Below are 14,270 nucleotides of genomic sequence, written 5' to 3'. Positions count from 1 at the left end.
ACCTGGCATCTGATTTGTTATGTTCTGTCTGAATTTGAGATAGTTTCTTTCTGAACTTAATGCCATGCAGAAATTATCAAACAGAGTGAAATGACAACCAACAGAATGGAAGAAGATATTTATGAATCAAGTGTCTGTTAAGAGATTAATATCTGGGGGACCAGCAGTTAGTGTAATGGCTATGTCGCTGGACTCCCACGTAGTCAACCACGGTTTGCATCCTGAACCTGGTGGCTTAAGCTCACGCTGGGTGCATGTGCATGTGTGCCCAAGATCCCGAGAGGAGAATGGAGGAGAAGGGATTGTGGCATGGCCATCCCCCCTGGGGGGCGATTTCTCGCTTTCTGTCTCTCTGTCTCTCTCTCTCTGTCTGGCGAACACACGCGCCCTATAGCAAAAACCTATTTTTAAAAAAAGGGATTAATATCCAGAATATATGTTTAATATTTTCTAGAATTGGACAATAACAACAATAACAAAAACAATGTTTTAAATGGGCAAAGGACTTGAATAATAGACATTTCTCCAGGAAATATTTATAAATTAGTAAAGCTGAGCTGCTTTTTTCTGTTGTTAATCAGAAAATCTGTATTTATTTTAGAGTTAGAATATCAAGTCTTAAACTTTTCTTAATGACTTATTATCAAAATAAAAATTTATTGCATTGGGACCAGCAGATGGTGGATCGGTTATGTCACTATACTCCCATGTAGTCAACTGCAGTTCAAGCCCCAGACTCCACGGCTTAAAACTCATGCCAGAGGGACCAGCAGTTAGCATAATGGTTGTGTCGCTGGACTCCCATGTATCCAACTGCAGTTCGAGTCCCAGACCTGACGGCTTAAACTCACACTGGGCATGTATGTGTGCATGCCCAAGATCCCAAGAGGAGAATGGAGGAGAAGGGATTGTGGTGTGGCTATCCCCCCTGGGGGGTGATTTCTCGCTTTCTGTCTCTCTGTCTCCCTCTGTCCTTCTGGCAAGCGCATGTGTCCTATTGTAAAAACCTCTCAAAAAAATACCAAAAAAAACAAAAACCTCAAAACTCATGCTAGGTGTGTATGTGTGTGCACCCAAAATCCCAAAAGTAGAATAAAGGGAAAGGGATGGCAGCGTGGCCATTCCGCTAGGGGGTGATTTCTCACTTTTTGTCTCTCTGACGAGCACACATACCCTATAGCAAAAATCTCTTAAGAAAAAAATTTGTGGCATATTCTTGGTCCTAAGGTTTTTATTCTTTCTTAGACCTTTAATTGATATGTTGTACTTAATAGTTTATATCACATATTTATAAGCGATTATTTCTTCTGTTTTTCTGGTTACAGAAGCAATATTTTAGAAGAAGTATCTTGTAGAAACTTGGCAATATTCAAGAATAAGAGAAGGGGCCAGCAGATAGTGTACCAGTTATGTCACTGGACTCCCAAGTGGTTGACTGTGGTTTGAGTCCTGGACCTGGTGGCTTGAAACTCACGTGTGTGTGGGCACATGTACTTGCATGTCCAAGATTCTGGAAGGAGAATGGAGGAGAAAGGATTGCAGCTTGGACATCCCCCCCGGGGGGGTGATTCTTCACTTTCTCTCTCATTGTCTGTCTCCCTTGTCTACAGCAAAATCTATTAAAAAAATTAAAAAGACTAAAAAAAAATTTAAAAACACTTTAAAAGTTTGCCACCCAGTGATAACAGCTACTTTTGTAAATTTTTTTCTTGTATGTATTGGGAGCCTGTTCTAAAAAAAGTAGCTCAGGGACCAGCAGTTGGCATAATGGCTATGTTGCTGGATTCCCATGTAGCCGACCGTGGTTTGCTGCCCTGCGCCAGTTGTGGCTTAAACTTACGCCAGGTGCATGTGTATGTGTGCCCAAGATCCTGAGAGGAGACTGGAGGAGAAGGGATTGCGGCGTGGCCATCCCCCTTGGGGATGATTTCTCACTTTCTGTTTCTCTGTCTCTGTCTGTCTTTCTGGTGCATGCACATGCCCTATAGCAAAAACCTCTCCAAAAACAAACTAACAAACAAAAAAGGCAGCTCAAATACTGCTGATCTCTTACAAATGTAATGTTGATGTAGGGGTGATTTCCAATATTCCTTCCAGTTCAGAAAGTTTGTTATGTGAAATACTACTTTTCTTGGTAAAACTTTTCAAAAGGTCTCATTTTACTGGTAATATTATGGATTGACCGGATAAATAATATGCATTTGAATTTGATGGGAAGAGGTTCTCCTTTACATTTTTATAGCATGATTAGTGAAAACTAATATTGTAAAGTTTGACAATATTAAGTATTCAGGTGAATGACTAAATTAATAATGTGGGTGCTCATTATCTACTCGTGTGCACTTTTCTCCTTTTTCCCCCTGTTCAGGCTATGAATAGGGCCAGAGCCCTCAGATCTCAGTCAGAGGACTCCGCTTCTGCCTTTAGTGCTGAAGACCTTATGAGTATAGATTTTGCCGAACAGGAGGCTGATGACTCTGATGACAGCATCTCAGCAGCAGCCAACAGAGGAAGAGGCCGAGGCCGAGGCCGAAGAGGAGGGAGAGGGCAGAATTCAGCATCAAGAGGAGCGTCTCAAAGAGGAAGAGGTTAGCTATATACTGTGTTCTGCTTGTTCAGAATTGGCAGTTGAGTGGGAAGTATTGGATTGTATTTTGTTGTCAGAATTTAGTTAAGAGTTTTCACTTCTAAAGTACAATTGTTTAAAGATATATTATTATAATGCACAAAGACTGTTTTTCTTTTCTTATAAGTTTTTACTATAGAGCTCATGCACTCACCAGAGAGAGAAGGAAGGAAAGTGAGAAATCATTCACTATGGGCAATGGCCATGCCGCAATCCCTTCTCCATTCTCTTCTTGGGATTTTGGGCATGCACGTGCATGTGCCCATCATTATTCTCAAACTCCTGGGTCCAGGACTCAAGCCTTGGAGCTGGCCATGTAGGATCCAGTGCTTTAACCACCATCTGTGGGCCCCACAAAGACAGTCTTTAATGAAGTCTGATATGTACCTATTTGTAAATGAATCTTGTATGGCCACATGTCCATATAGAGTTTTACTTGTTTTTAAGTTTTTCCAGAGGACACAGGTGCTTATGGGTGATAAAGAGAGAGTGAGGAAGAGAGGGAATGTAATAGTAACACCACCACCACCACCACCCCCGTGGGGAATGGTCACACCACAGTCCTTTCTCCTCCATCTCTCCCTCCTTTTGGGATTTTGGGCACACTCACACATGCACTTGGTGTGTTTTTCAAACCACAAGGTTCAGCGCTCAAACCATACTATCAACCTTGTGGGATCCCACCACCTTAACTACCAGTTCCCCAGCTGGTGTAAGTTTTAAATGTTCTTAATGTGTGCTTTTTAAAAGCTTTACTGTGTTTTTCACACATTGACTTTTGGGTACATTTAATGTCATGCTCTCTCACACATACAACGTAATAGGCAAATACAAATGGATAGTGAAGGCCATTGGCAGCAGTAAGAAAACCGTGGATCAAAAATATTCTTGTGGGGCCCTGCACGGCGGCTGCGGCGGTGCCTGAGCGCCCCCCCCCACCCTGCTTGGCTGGGGCTCTGCTCCGCGGTCCGCTGCCTCGCCGGGCCTGCGCCTGCGGGCCTGAGTGTGGTCGCCGGGCCTGCGCGTGGCCCCCGGGCCTGCGCGTGGCCACCAGCCACAGGCGGCAAACTGAAGCCGAAAAAATGGATTAAGAACTTGCAACTATAAGCAACAGAAAGAAACTTTAGCTGTCTTTAACCAATTGAGAAATATATTGTATAGGAGGATTTTCTCTACCTATGGACAGTGAGAAGATGATGGTTACCAGCCTTGCATTACCTCAGGGAAAAACAAGAACTACTCTACCATTCTTAAGGAAGCCAGATACCCGAGGATAACTCACGCTGCAGATCCCCACAACACCATTCCCGCTAATCACAAGATGGCTGCTGTGCCGCATCAACTGATAATCATCTCTGCTTACCAGAACCGCTTTCCTAAAACTGTATTCCATGGAGACTCACCTACAATTGCAGAACTGCACGAGACCCACCCTTGATCCAACCTTGAATGGAATCTATGTTCCCTATTGTTAAAAACTTTAAACTCGTGGCCCCTCTCCCTTTACTTGCATGTATCACATTTTCAAAACTCCTCTGGAAGACAACTGTATATAGCAGAGATAGTGTAATGGGAGAGGGGGAAAGGGCAGAGGGTCAAACATGGGATAAAAAACATATATATATATATATGTATACATATGTATGAAAGTAGAAATGGAATATTATAAAAAAAAAATTCTTGTTACTGGTATAAGATACAAACACCTGCATGCTTATAAAGTGAACTTTATAAAATTTGTTTAAAAAGGATAACTACCCAAAACAATCTGATTTCTAAAACCATTCATTGGCCTTAATTGTCACTATTGTATTTAGTGTGATACCATTTTCATTGAGTTATCCCAACTATAAAAAATCAGCATCCAGGGACCAACAGTTATCGTAATGGCTATGTCGTTGGACTCCCATGTAGTTGACAAAGTTCGAGTCTTGGACCTGGGAGCTTAAACTCATGCCGGGCGCGTGTGCATGTGTGCCCAAGATCCTGAGGGGAGAATGGAGGAGAAGGGATTGCAGTGTGGCCATCCCCCTGGGGGGTGATTTCTCACTTTCTGTCTCTCTGTCTCTCTCTGTCTTTCTGGCGAGCACACACGCCCTATAGGAAAAAATAAATAAATAAATAAAAGAAAATGGGCATCCAGTGACTTCTTGACTGACCCATTATATAACCCTTCCCCCACCCTTGGATACTTTAAATTGTTTTTCATTAAATATTTAAGCTGGAAAATGAATGACAATTTAGTCTAAAAATATGTAGGGAGAGAAATATCCATCTTGTAATGATGATTATTTCTATTATCCTGACATTTATATTTTTCTCAAATATAAACTGAATATGGCCTAAAAAAAGAGTCCCTGAAAATTGATTTATCAGGCTCTAGGTATTTCTTCTCTTGTATGGTGTTGGCTTTTTACAAATAAACTGTTTTGATGTACTTTATTTAGCTTTCATTTTTGTGTTATGTGAAAAAGACTTAGCTGCTGATGGAATTATGTATTTACTATGTGTTATTCTCTTATTTTTTTTGGGGGGGGAGATTTTTGCTATAGGGCATGTGCGTTCGCCAGAGAGACAGAAAGTGAGAAATCACCCCCCAGTGGGGATGGCCACGTTGCAATCCCGTCTCCTCCATTCTCCTCTCAGGATCTTGGGCATGCACACCCATGCACCTGGCATGAGTTTAAGCCACTGGGTCTGGGACTCAAACCACGGTTGACTACATGGGAGTTCGATGACATAGCCATTACTCTAACTGCTGGTCCCTGACTGCTTGTTATTCTGATGGCAGGTGCTGGTCTGGAGACTTCTACTCGTGGCAGGAGCTCAAAGGCCACTGTGTCAACATCTAGAAATATGTCCATTATAGATGGTAAGTATACACCACAAGTTATTTATAAATGCCCATATAGGAACACCAATGAAATCCCTGTAGGTAACCTCATTTGTTTGTATTGTCCTTGCTGGGGAGTTAAAAGGGTTGTTAGGATTAAAGGATAAATTACACTTGTTTGTTTGCCATAGGGCAGTATACTTGCTAAAAAGAGACAGAGAAAGGAAAAATGAGAAAGCACCCCCCAGAGGAATGGACACAGCACAATAACTTCTCTTCCATTCTGCTCTCAGGATTTTGGGCATGCATACACAATGCACCTGGCATGATTTTCAAGCTGCCATGTCCAGGACTCAAGCCAGGGTTGGTCATGTGGGATGTAGCACTTTAACCTCCATGCCACCTGCTGGGTCCTTAATTATTCTTTAAAAACTCTTTGCCAACATCAGAGCAATTGAACCCCTGTTTTTATAATTTCTTGTTTTTAGGCAAATTTAATTATGATTTCCCTTTAACTAAGAGATCACAAAGGCATAGATGTAAGATAGTCAATATGCCAACAGTAATCAAAGGAGAGAGACACTACCTCTTACTATGCTGTTTAACATTTTCTCATATTGCTTCTGTTGTTCTCTGCTGTCAGTATAGAGAAGTCACATGAGCTGTATTTGAGGATAGCAACTATATATGATCGTTCAGAAGAAAACTGGCTACTCATATGTAGTTTCCTCATAATAACTATCTACCATGAACTTTTTGAAGACCTTTTATATTGTAGTCTAACAAAACATAGTACTTATTTTTGTGATACATTTATTTCATAAATACATATTTATCTTTTTAAAAAAGAATTACTTCATTTTATTTATTATTATTTTTTAAACTTGCTGTAGGGTACATATGTTCACCAGAGAGAGACCGAGAGACAGGGAGAAAGAGAGGGAAAGAGAAAGCAAACCATCAGGTCTGGGACTTGAACCATAAGTCAGCCATGTGGGAGTCCAGCACCTTAACCACCATGCTACTTACTGCCCCCATATTCATGTTTTTCTTGTCTATTAAAGATAAAAAGAAAAGTTCTTATCTTCAAGGATCTCAGAGTTTGAGGATTCAGTTAGTAAATATTGAGCAGAAGTACTCTTTAAAAGCATCATGCTCGTTGGCTTTTGTATCTGGTGGCCCTGCCTAGTCTTTTTAGTAGAGTAGGGTATGAGAAAAGCAGTAATTGAGTAGGGAAGATAAGAGCTCTCAGCCTTTCATCTCTCTTCTCAGACATCACAAGATAGAGGATAGAACCTAGAATAGGAAGTATGAGCATTTAGGATAGGTAGAAAGATTCCTGAGGTTTTCTGGCTACTAGAATTTTTGGATTTTGCAGGATTCTTTCAGTGTTTGGCCTTTGAAATCCTCTGTCATGTCTTGTCTTGCCTCCTTGTTTAGTTTGGGATGGTTTGAGAGGAGATAATTTTCATAGTAGCAAACTTGTAAGCTAGGAGAAAACAAACTTCAGGTGTTTGAGAGTTATCGTAATTTTTGTGCTTAGGGGGAAAGGGAAAGATAAAGGATTAACTAAACTTTCAAGTTTCTAAGCAAGTTTATAAAACAAACAAACAAAAGAATCCAAAGGAAAGTCTTATCATGAAATGACAGCTACGCAGTCTTCAGAATTCCCCTCTGTATATTTCTTAGGTATGAACATGGCTATAAGGTAGAGTAAAATGAGAAGGCCCCTTTTTGAATATCATCACTCCTAATGATTCTACAGCCACAGGAAACTGAATCACTGACTATGAAGAAGGAAGGGGTTGGGACACTTACCTTCAATATGCTTATAGTTTAGTTGGTTAGATGATCAGACTTTATAAACTTGCAGATATTTTTCTATAAGATATTGTTGGTACGTGGGTGTATTTATAAACACTACTTACTATATACGAATAAGCTGAGATGTCGTGAGATTGACAGGTAGGTATTAAGTTCTTTGAACATAAAATTCCATCTGCCTTCAGATTTTAAAAAATTATATGTTTTTAGTCATCATGAGTGTATACTGAAAGGACCTAGGAAACCTTCAGCTAAAGAATGTACATATTTTTCTGAATTATTTTAAGACTGACATAATGGGTGATTTATCTTTTTCATTCTAGCCTTTAAATCTACAAGACAGCAGCCCTCCCGAAATGTTGCTACTAAAAATTACTCAGAGGTAAGAAAAAAAAGTTTTATAGTTGAATTTTAATAATGTATGTTTCTTGCACTATGAATGGACAGTTCTTTGATTTACAAAGTAAGTAAAAGAAGGAGCATTGAGGTGAGAAAGAATTTCACTTTTCTAAACTAAAGGTTCTAAAATTTGGGTTTTGGTGGTTGTTTCTCTTTGTTTAAAAAAAATCGTCCATTTTATTAGAAATCCGTAAATGTTAAGTATACAGTAATGTTTTTAAGGATAACAGTACTGCATGGAAAGCGCGTTGAGTGCATTCAGAGGTTTTATTTTCACCTGGGTTCCTTTTATTACTTAAACTCTCATAATACTCTAGCATGTGCCTTGATGGCTGATGTTAGAACTCAAGCCAGACTAACAGGTGGGAGTCTGAGGATCTCTGCTCTGCTGTGGATTTAATTTCGGCCTCCTGCTCTTCCTTTGGATTCTGAAAGGAACCCAGTATGGGCTTCACTCACCTCTTAACCTCACTCTCCAAACCTGTCTATCTTAACTCCCTAGTCGACACCCTTCCCTTGTGTCACTGAGCAGTGGCGCTATTGACATTTTGAACCAGGTTCTTTGTTGTGAAGAATGTTCTGTGTACTAAAGGATGTTTAGCAGCAATGTTAGCCTCAGGTGCGGTTCTTTCAGAATTTTGTTCTTGGCTTCACCCTTATCTGTAATTCAATTAGATGAAGATGCAGGAAATGTGTATATCAAGTGTCAAGATAACACTAAATGTGGAGGAGCAGTTAGTAATTTGTATGATAGACTCAAGAATCAGAAATAGCTTTATTAGGTATTAACTCTAACAGATTGTATTAAACAGAGAGAAGTGTAATAGAAGGTTGTCCAGTACATCTCATATGGTCCACTGTCTCACTTTCAAGTGGAGGTGGCACCCTGAAGGTGTAACTTTTCATCAGAACCCAAGAAGATCACAGGGCATGGTCTACAGTGGGCTGTGCGCATCATGACCAGTCCACCTGTGTATCGCTCTAGGTGCCCAGGCTCCTGTGATGGCAGGAGAGACATGAGCTAGCCACGTAGTAGAGAGTGCTGTTTGTGAATAAGAAGGACATTGAAGGAGGCCATGCAGAATTTTAGTATTAATGGTTATTGCTTACATGGTTTCTGCCTTCCTTTTTTGTAGCTTTTTGTATATATTTTCTTAAAAAAACACTTTGAGGAGATTCAGTTATTTCTTTTTATTCAGGTGTTTCACAAAAACTATTCGTTGTGTTGTTTTCTTCCTCAGGCGATTGAGGTGGATGAATCGGATGTGGAAGATGACATTTTGCCTACCACTTCAAAGACAAAACAAAAGTAGGTGCAGCAACTTCCAGCTAAGAGAAACATTCAGTGGTCATTCTGTAGCCTGCTGGTTAAGGGAGCTGAATCCTTCATGGTCGACTGTGTAGTTTGAGTCCCAGACCCAACAGTTTAAAAACATACTGGGCACATGTGCTTGTGTGCCCCAAATCCCAACAGGATGGGAGAAATGGAGGAAAGGGGATTGCATTGTGATTATACTCCACTGGGGGTTGGGGGTGCTTTTTCCCTCTCCCTCTCTGTCTCTCTCTGATGAGTGCATGCACCCTCTGAAAAATTATAAGAAAAAGAAAGAAAAAGCATTCAAAAATTTTTTTAAAGTTTATCTTGAATTTTACAGTTTTACTTATTTCTGTCCCATAGAAATTTAACGCATTTACTTCCAACTAGTAAAGTATATAGATATAAAGAAAAAGACCAAGGGCTAATTCATGGAGTCACTGGCATCATTGCAAGTATTTATTTATTTATTTATTTATTTATTTATTTTTATAGAGATTTTTGCTATAGGGCATATGTGCTTACCAGAGAGACAGAGAGACAGAGACAGAAGGTGAGAAATCACCTCCCAGTGGAGGAATGGCCACACTGCAATCCCTTCTCCATTCTCCTCTGAGGATTTTGAGCACGCACTTACATGTGCTTAGCGTGAGTTTCAAGCTGTCGGGTCCCAAACTTGAACCACAGTCAGCCACTTGGGAATCCAGTGCCTTAACCACTATGCCATCTGCTGGCCCCATTGCTAATATTTTCTTTGAAAATTTAAATAACCTATAATTTCTTCCATTTTGTCTTTATTACCCAGTGATTTTTTCTTGATGGAAGACTGTGTTTTCCCCCATTAACAAAAAATAATTTGCATTTTGGTATACTTGATTTAAGATTTCTGTTATTGTTATTATTTTCGTATACTTAATTACAAATAATGCTGCCCTGTGCACCAAAAAGGATCACACAGACTCAGTGCCTTTCAAGTACTGATGTGTTCTTCCTGTGCTTTGTGGTTTTTCCTGTTGCCACTCAGCTTGGCTTGAGTGTTACCATTTTCTTTTATGTGACAACATTTTGGGTGAACACTGCTTAACTGAAATGCAATTAATGAAAATTCCTACTTAAAATAATAATCCTCTTTTTACATGTCTATTTTCTGTTTGATATTTATATTTGGTCTGATGGGGAACATAACAAATGTTTAATATGGTTACTGCCTTTAGGCAGCTTAAATTGTAATGGAAGGGAGAGATGAACACATTCAAATCCATTACGGGGATGATTGCATCAGTATATAATTACGTTGAAATTTTATGATAAGGACCCATAAGGATGAGTGCTTATGGGCCTTTGCCAAAAGGAACACATAATGTGGGCTATGGTCGAAGAAAAAAAGCTTCATAGAGGAAGTAAAATTTGCCTGAGGTTTTAGAGATAGGAATTACTTGGCTTACAGGGTGGAAGGTGCTGATCTCAACTGAGAACACTGGCAAGAAGAAGAGTCATAAAAATGAGACGATGTTGAGGGGAAACCCTTTACATTATTGTTTCTCAAGCTTTTTTATTATATGATCATAACTTATTTTATTACTTGAGGAGAAAAATAACTTTTTTTTTGAGAGGTTTTTTTTTTTTGCTATAGGGCCTGGGCTCTTGCCAGCCAGACAGAGAGAAACAGAGAGACAGACAGAAAGCAAGAAATCCCCCCCCAGGGGGGATGGCCACGCCGCGATCCCTTCTCCTCCGTTCTCCTCTCGGGATCTTGGGCATGCACTCACACGCGCCCGGCGTGAGTTTTAAGCCACCGGGTCCGGGATGCAAACCGCGGTCGACTACATGGGAGTCCAGCGACATAGCCATTATGCCAACTGCTGGTCCCAAAAAATAACATTTTTAATTCAATTTCCGCCTAGCAAAAAGAGTTAAATACTAAAGAATGAAATTACATCGGATAAGATTGACCTTGAGAGAATAAATACCGGTATTTTTCACCCCATTCCTCCACCTGGGACCAAGCTTTGTTCCTTGGCTGTGATGTTGACCCCACTGAGAATATATGCTCTGTGTGCGTTAAGGGTCATGTTGGTTAGGTTGGTAAGCATAGATCCTCAACCACTCAGTAGACCCTTAAACAAGCTGCTGCTCCTGAGGATAGAAAGATGAAAGAAATCTTCCCTCCCCCCAAGGAACTTATACCTAGTGGCATGCTAATTATCAGTCCACCAAAGGAAATGTTTTATTCAAATGCAATGAAATCTAAGAGAAGTGCCTAAGTCTTCCAGGAAGGATCTTCAACACAGTGAAGGTAGGTGACATGTGAGCTGGTGATCACAGATGTGTTTAGAGGCATTGAGGGAACCGAGAAAAGCAAGAAAGAGCAGTGGCACTGGGCACCCTGTTTCTAGAGCCCTTTTCCTCACCATTAAGGTTTTATGGGCTCCAATGTAGATTGAAGGGAATTGTATATTATTTTTATTTGTTGCTGCTATGAGATTGAAAAATTCAGGTAGAAATGTACTTTTGATGACTTCTCTATTTTGTTGTCTTCAGTTATTTATTTTTCTTTTCTCTCTCTTTTTTTTTAGTCTCAGGTATTCAGCTACATCATCCAGCAAACACATGTCCCAGAGCCAGACAGCTAAAGGAGTCAATTTTGAATCAGATGAGGTAATAAAGAAAATTGTTAGATTTTCATTCATTTTTAACTGTTTATAGAATTTAAATAGGGACTGGTAGTTCTTTGCTAAAAAATTACTTTTCAAAACAGTTTGATAACCTTCTTTTGAACTATAATTAATATTCGGGAGTAAGTAAGTAGCATCTGTTGAATGCCCATCAGTACAGTTACCTTAGCTATGAAAGGCCTTCAGTTTTCTTATTTTTTATTTATTTATTTATTTATTTTGAGAGAGATTTTTGCTATAAAGGGCATGTGCATGCTGGAGAGACAGAGAGCAAGCAAGAAATCATCCCATCACCCCCTAGGGGGAATGGGCACACTGCAATCTCTTCTCCATTCTCCTCTTGGGATTTTGGGCTGTATGCACATGTGCCTGTTGTGAGTTTAAGCTGCTGGGTCCAGGACTTGAACCTCAGTTGACTATTTGAGAGTCCAGCAACGTAACCATTATGCCATCTGCTAGTCCCAGACTTCAGATTTTTAAAATACGTCATTTACTCACGCCTGGCACACGTGCATACATGCCGAAGATCCAGAGAGGAGAATGGAGGAGAGGGAATTGCAGTGTGACCACCCCCCGGGGGGCTGAGTTCTTCTTGCTTGCTTTCTCTCTGGCAAGTACACATACCCTATAGCAAAAATCTCTCAAAAAAAACAAAAAAAGAAGGAAAGAAAAAAAATGCGTATACTAGTTCATATTAACTGCAAAAAACTATTAGCAAATTAGGTTAGACTTCAGTTTGAATTTATATCTTGTTGACAAATTCTTTCTCTGATCATAACAGAAAATTAGTCCATAAATGAAATGAATTTACATTTCTCAAGGAATCCATTTCTCATTAGATATGGTTATGTTAGCTAACATTTGACTGTGTTAATGCCATCAATAAACCTAACATCAAATAATTTCTTATTAATATCTTTGAAGAAAGATAAATCAAAATTTATTTACAAATTAGCTTTATTTTAAAATTTTTATGGAATATTTAAGATTATCCATTTCATTTTATCTTCATCAAATTATATAATTTGGACATATCTGAGGTTAGTTGTTTTTACGCTAAACTCATACTTAATATCTGAAATTCCTGTTTCTTTGTACCAAGCATATACTCTATAAGCCTAGCAACATGGAAACTCTTGAAATACTGCTTTTTTCAAAAAAGTATTTGGAAAATTGCTTGCTAGTTGTTTCTTGCACCAGTCTGAGAGTAGCTATTTCTAGCTGAATGGTAATGGAACATAAGAATTACAGCTGTTTCTAAGTTGGATCTTTTCCATGTGGCTTCATTGCTTTTTGACTCTGAATTTCAGGAGCAGTAGATACAACCAGATTAAAGTGTAAATGGGGGAGGGGCTGGCAGGTGGTATGGTAGCTAGGGGCACTGGACTCCCACGTGACCAACCTCCATTCAAGTCACAAACCTAGCTTGCTTTCTCACTTTCCTTCTCTCTGTCTCTTACTGTGTCCCTCTCTGGACAAATTAAAATAAATAAATAAAGGTAAATAAAATAATTCTTAAAAAAATATATAAATGGGGGGAAAAAACCTGTTCAAAAACCTAACAGAAATGAATGATTTTTTTTTTTTCCTGGCTTGCTGTACCTTATTTGCCTTTGTTAAGACTAATAATTGAGGGAAATGCATGTAGCAAATATTGTAGGTGTGTAATACACACACACGTATATATAGCAGGATACATTTTTATTGTTAATGTGTGCTAAGAATTTAATTGAACTTTTATGTTTCACATTTTTAAAGGAATAGGAAAGTAAAACCTACTTTATCTATGTGAAAGGAGAAAGTGACTCAGGTACTTTGCCGGTAAGAATTTTGGTCTTATATCAGGGAAGCATGGAACAATCACTTATACAGTGTTTGTATGTCATTGCAGGAGGACGACGATGATCCTTTTATGAACATTAGTTCTTTAAGAAGAAACAGAAGATAATACATTTAATGGCACTAAGAAATTTTAAAGATACATTTAAAAATGAAAATATTGCAAGCTAAGAGTTTACAGTTAAAGGTTTTTTTAAGAATTGCTGTTAACTGAAGTATTCGAAAAAGACCTAATAGAAACTAATGTATAAGAATTTATATTTTTGAATATCACTTCTAGAACACGACTCTATTACTTAAGAAATTTCCCCCCAAGGACATATATAATAGCATTTGGTTCTTCCTATTTTTTAATCTCGTTGTCACCATTACTTGAGATCCTCTATAAAATTTAGAATATTATTTTCCCTATATATGTAACTATGTGTCTTATTGAGTAAGAACTTTAAATACCATTCTTAATTAAGGATTAAAGTAAATCTACCATTATATATATTTGTATAGAGACTTTGTCAATATCTTTTTGTTTTTTGGGGGGAGGTTTTTGCTCTAGGGCATGTGCGCTTACCAGAAAGACAGAGACAGACAGAAAGCAAGCCCCCCCCCCCAGGGGGATGGCCACACCACAATACCTTCTCCTCCATTTTCCTCTTAAGATCTTCGGCATGCACGTACATGTGCCCAGCGTGAGTTTAAGCCACCGGGTCTGGGACTCGAACCTCAGTCGACTACATGGGAGTCCAGCGACATAGCCATTAT

The 14,270-nt window shown here is 39.1% G+C and overlaps 1 protein-coding gene across 1 annotated transcript in view; it reads left to right on the top strand.

Moving 5' to 3' along the window:
• MRE11 (MRE11 double strand break repair nuclease) overlaps positions 1–14,052 on the top strand; it is a 56,309-nt gene extending 42,257 nt beyond the window's left edge. The window contains exons 15-20 of the mRNA XM_014593321.2: positions 2,369–2,588; positions 5,418–5,498; positions 7,607–7,665; positions 8,924–8,991; positions 11,574–11,655; positions 13,564–14,052. Of these exons, the coding sequence (XP_014448807.1) occupies positions 2,369–2,588; positions 5,418–5,498; positions 7,607–7,665; positions 8,924–8,991; positions 11,574–11,655; positions 13,564–13,620 (567 nt within the window). The 3' untranslated portion in view covers positions 13,621–14,052. The remainder of the gene's footprint in view (positions 1–2,368; positions 2,589–5,417; positions 5,499–7,606; positions 7,666–8,923; positions 8,992–11,573; positions 11,656–13,563) is intronic.
• The last annotated feature ends 218 nt before the right edge of the window (positions 14,053–14,270 follow it).

The sequence above is a fragment of the Tupaia chinensis genome, unplaced genomic scaffold, assembly GCF_000334495.1.
Source record: "Tupaia chinensis unplaced genomic scaffold, TupChi_1.0 Scaffold140218_1, whole genome shotgun sequence".
Taxonomy (NCBI): Eukaryota; Metazoa; Chordata; class Mammalia; order Scandentia; family Tupaiidae; genus Tupaia; species Tupaia belangeri.
Note: the sequence above shows the minus strand (reverse complement) of the source record. Positions and strands in the feature narration are given on the sequence as shown.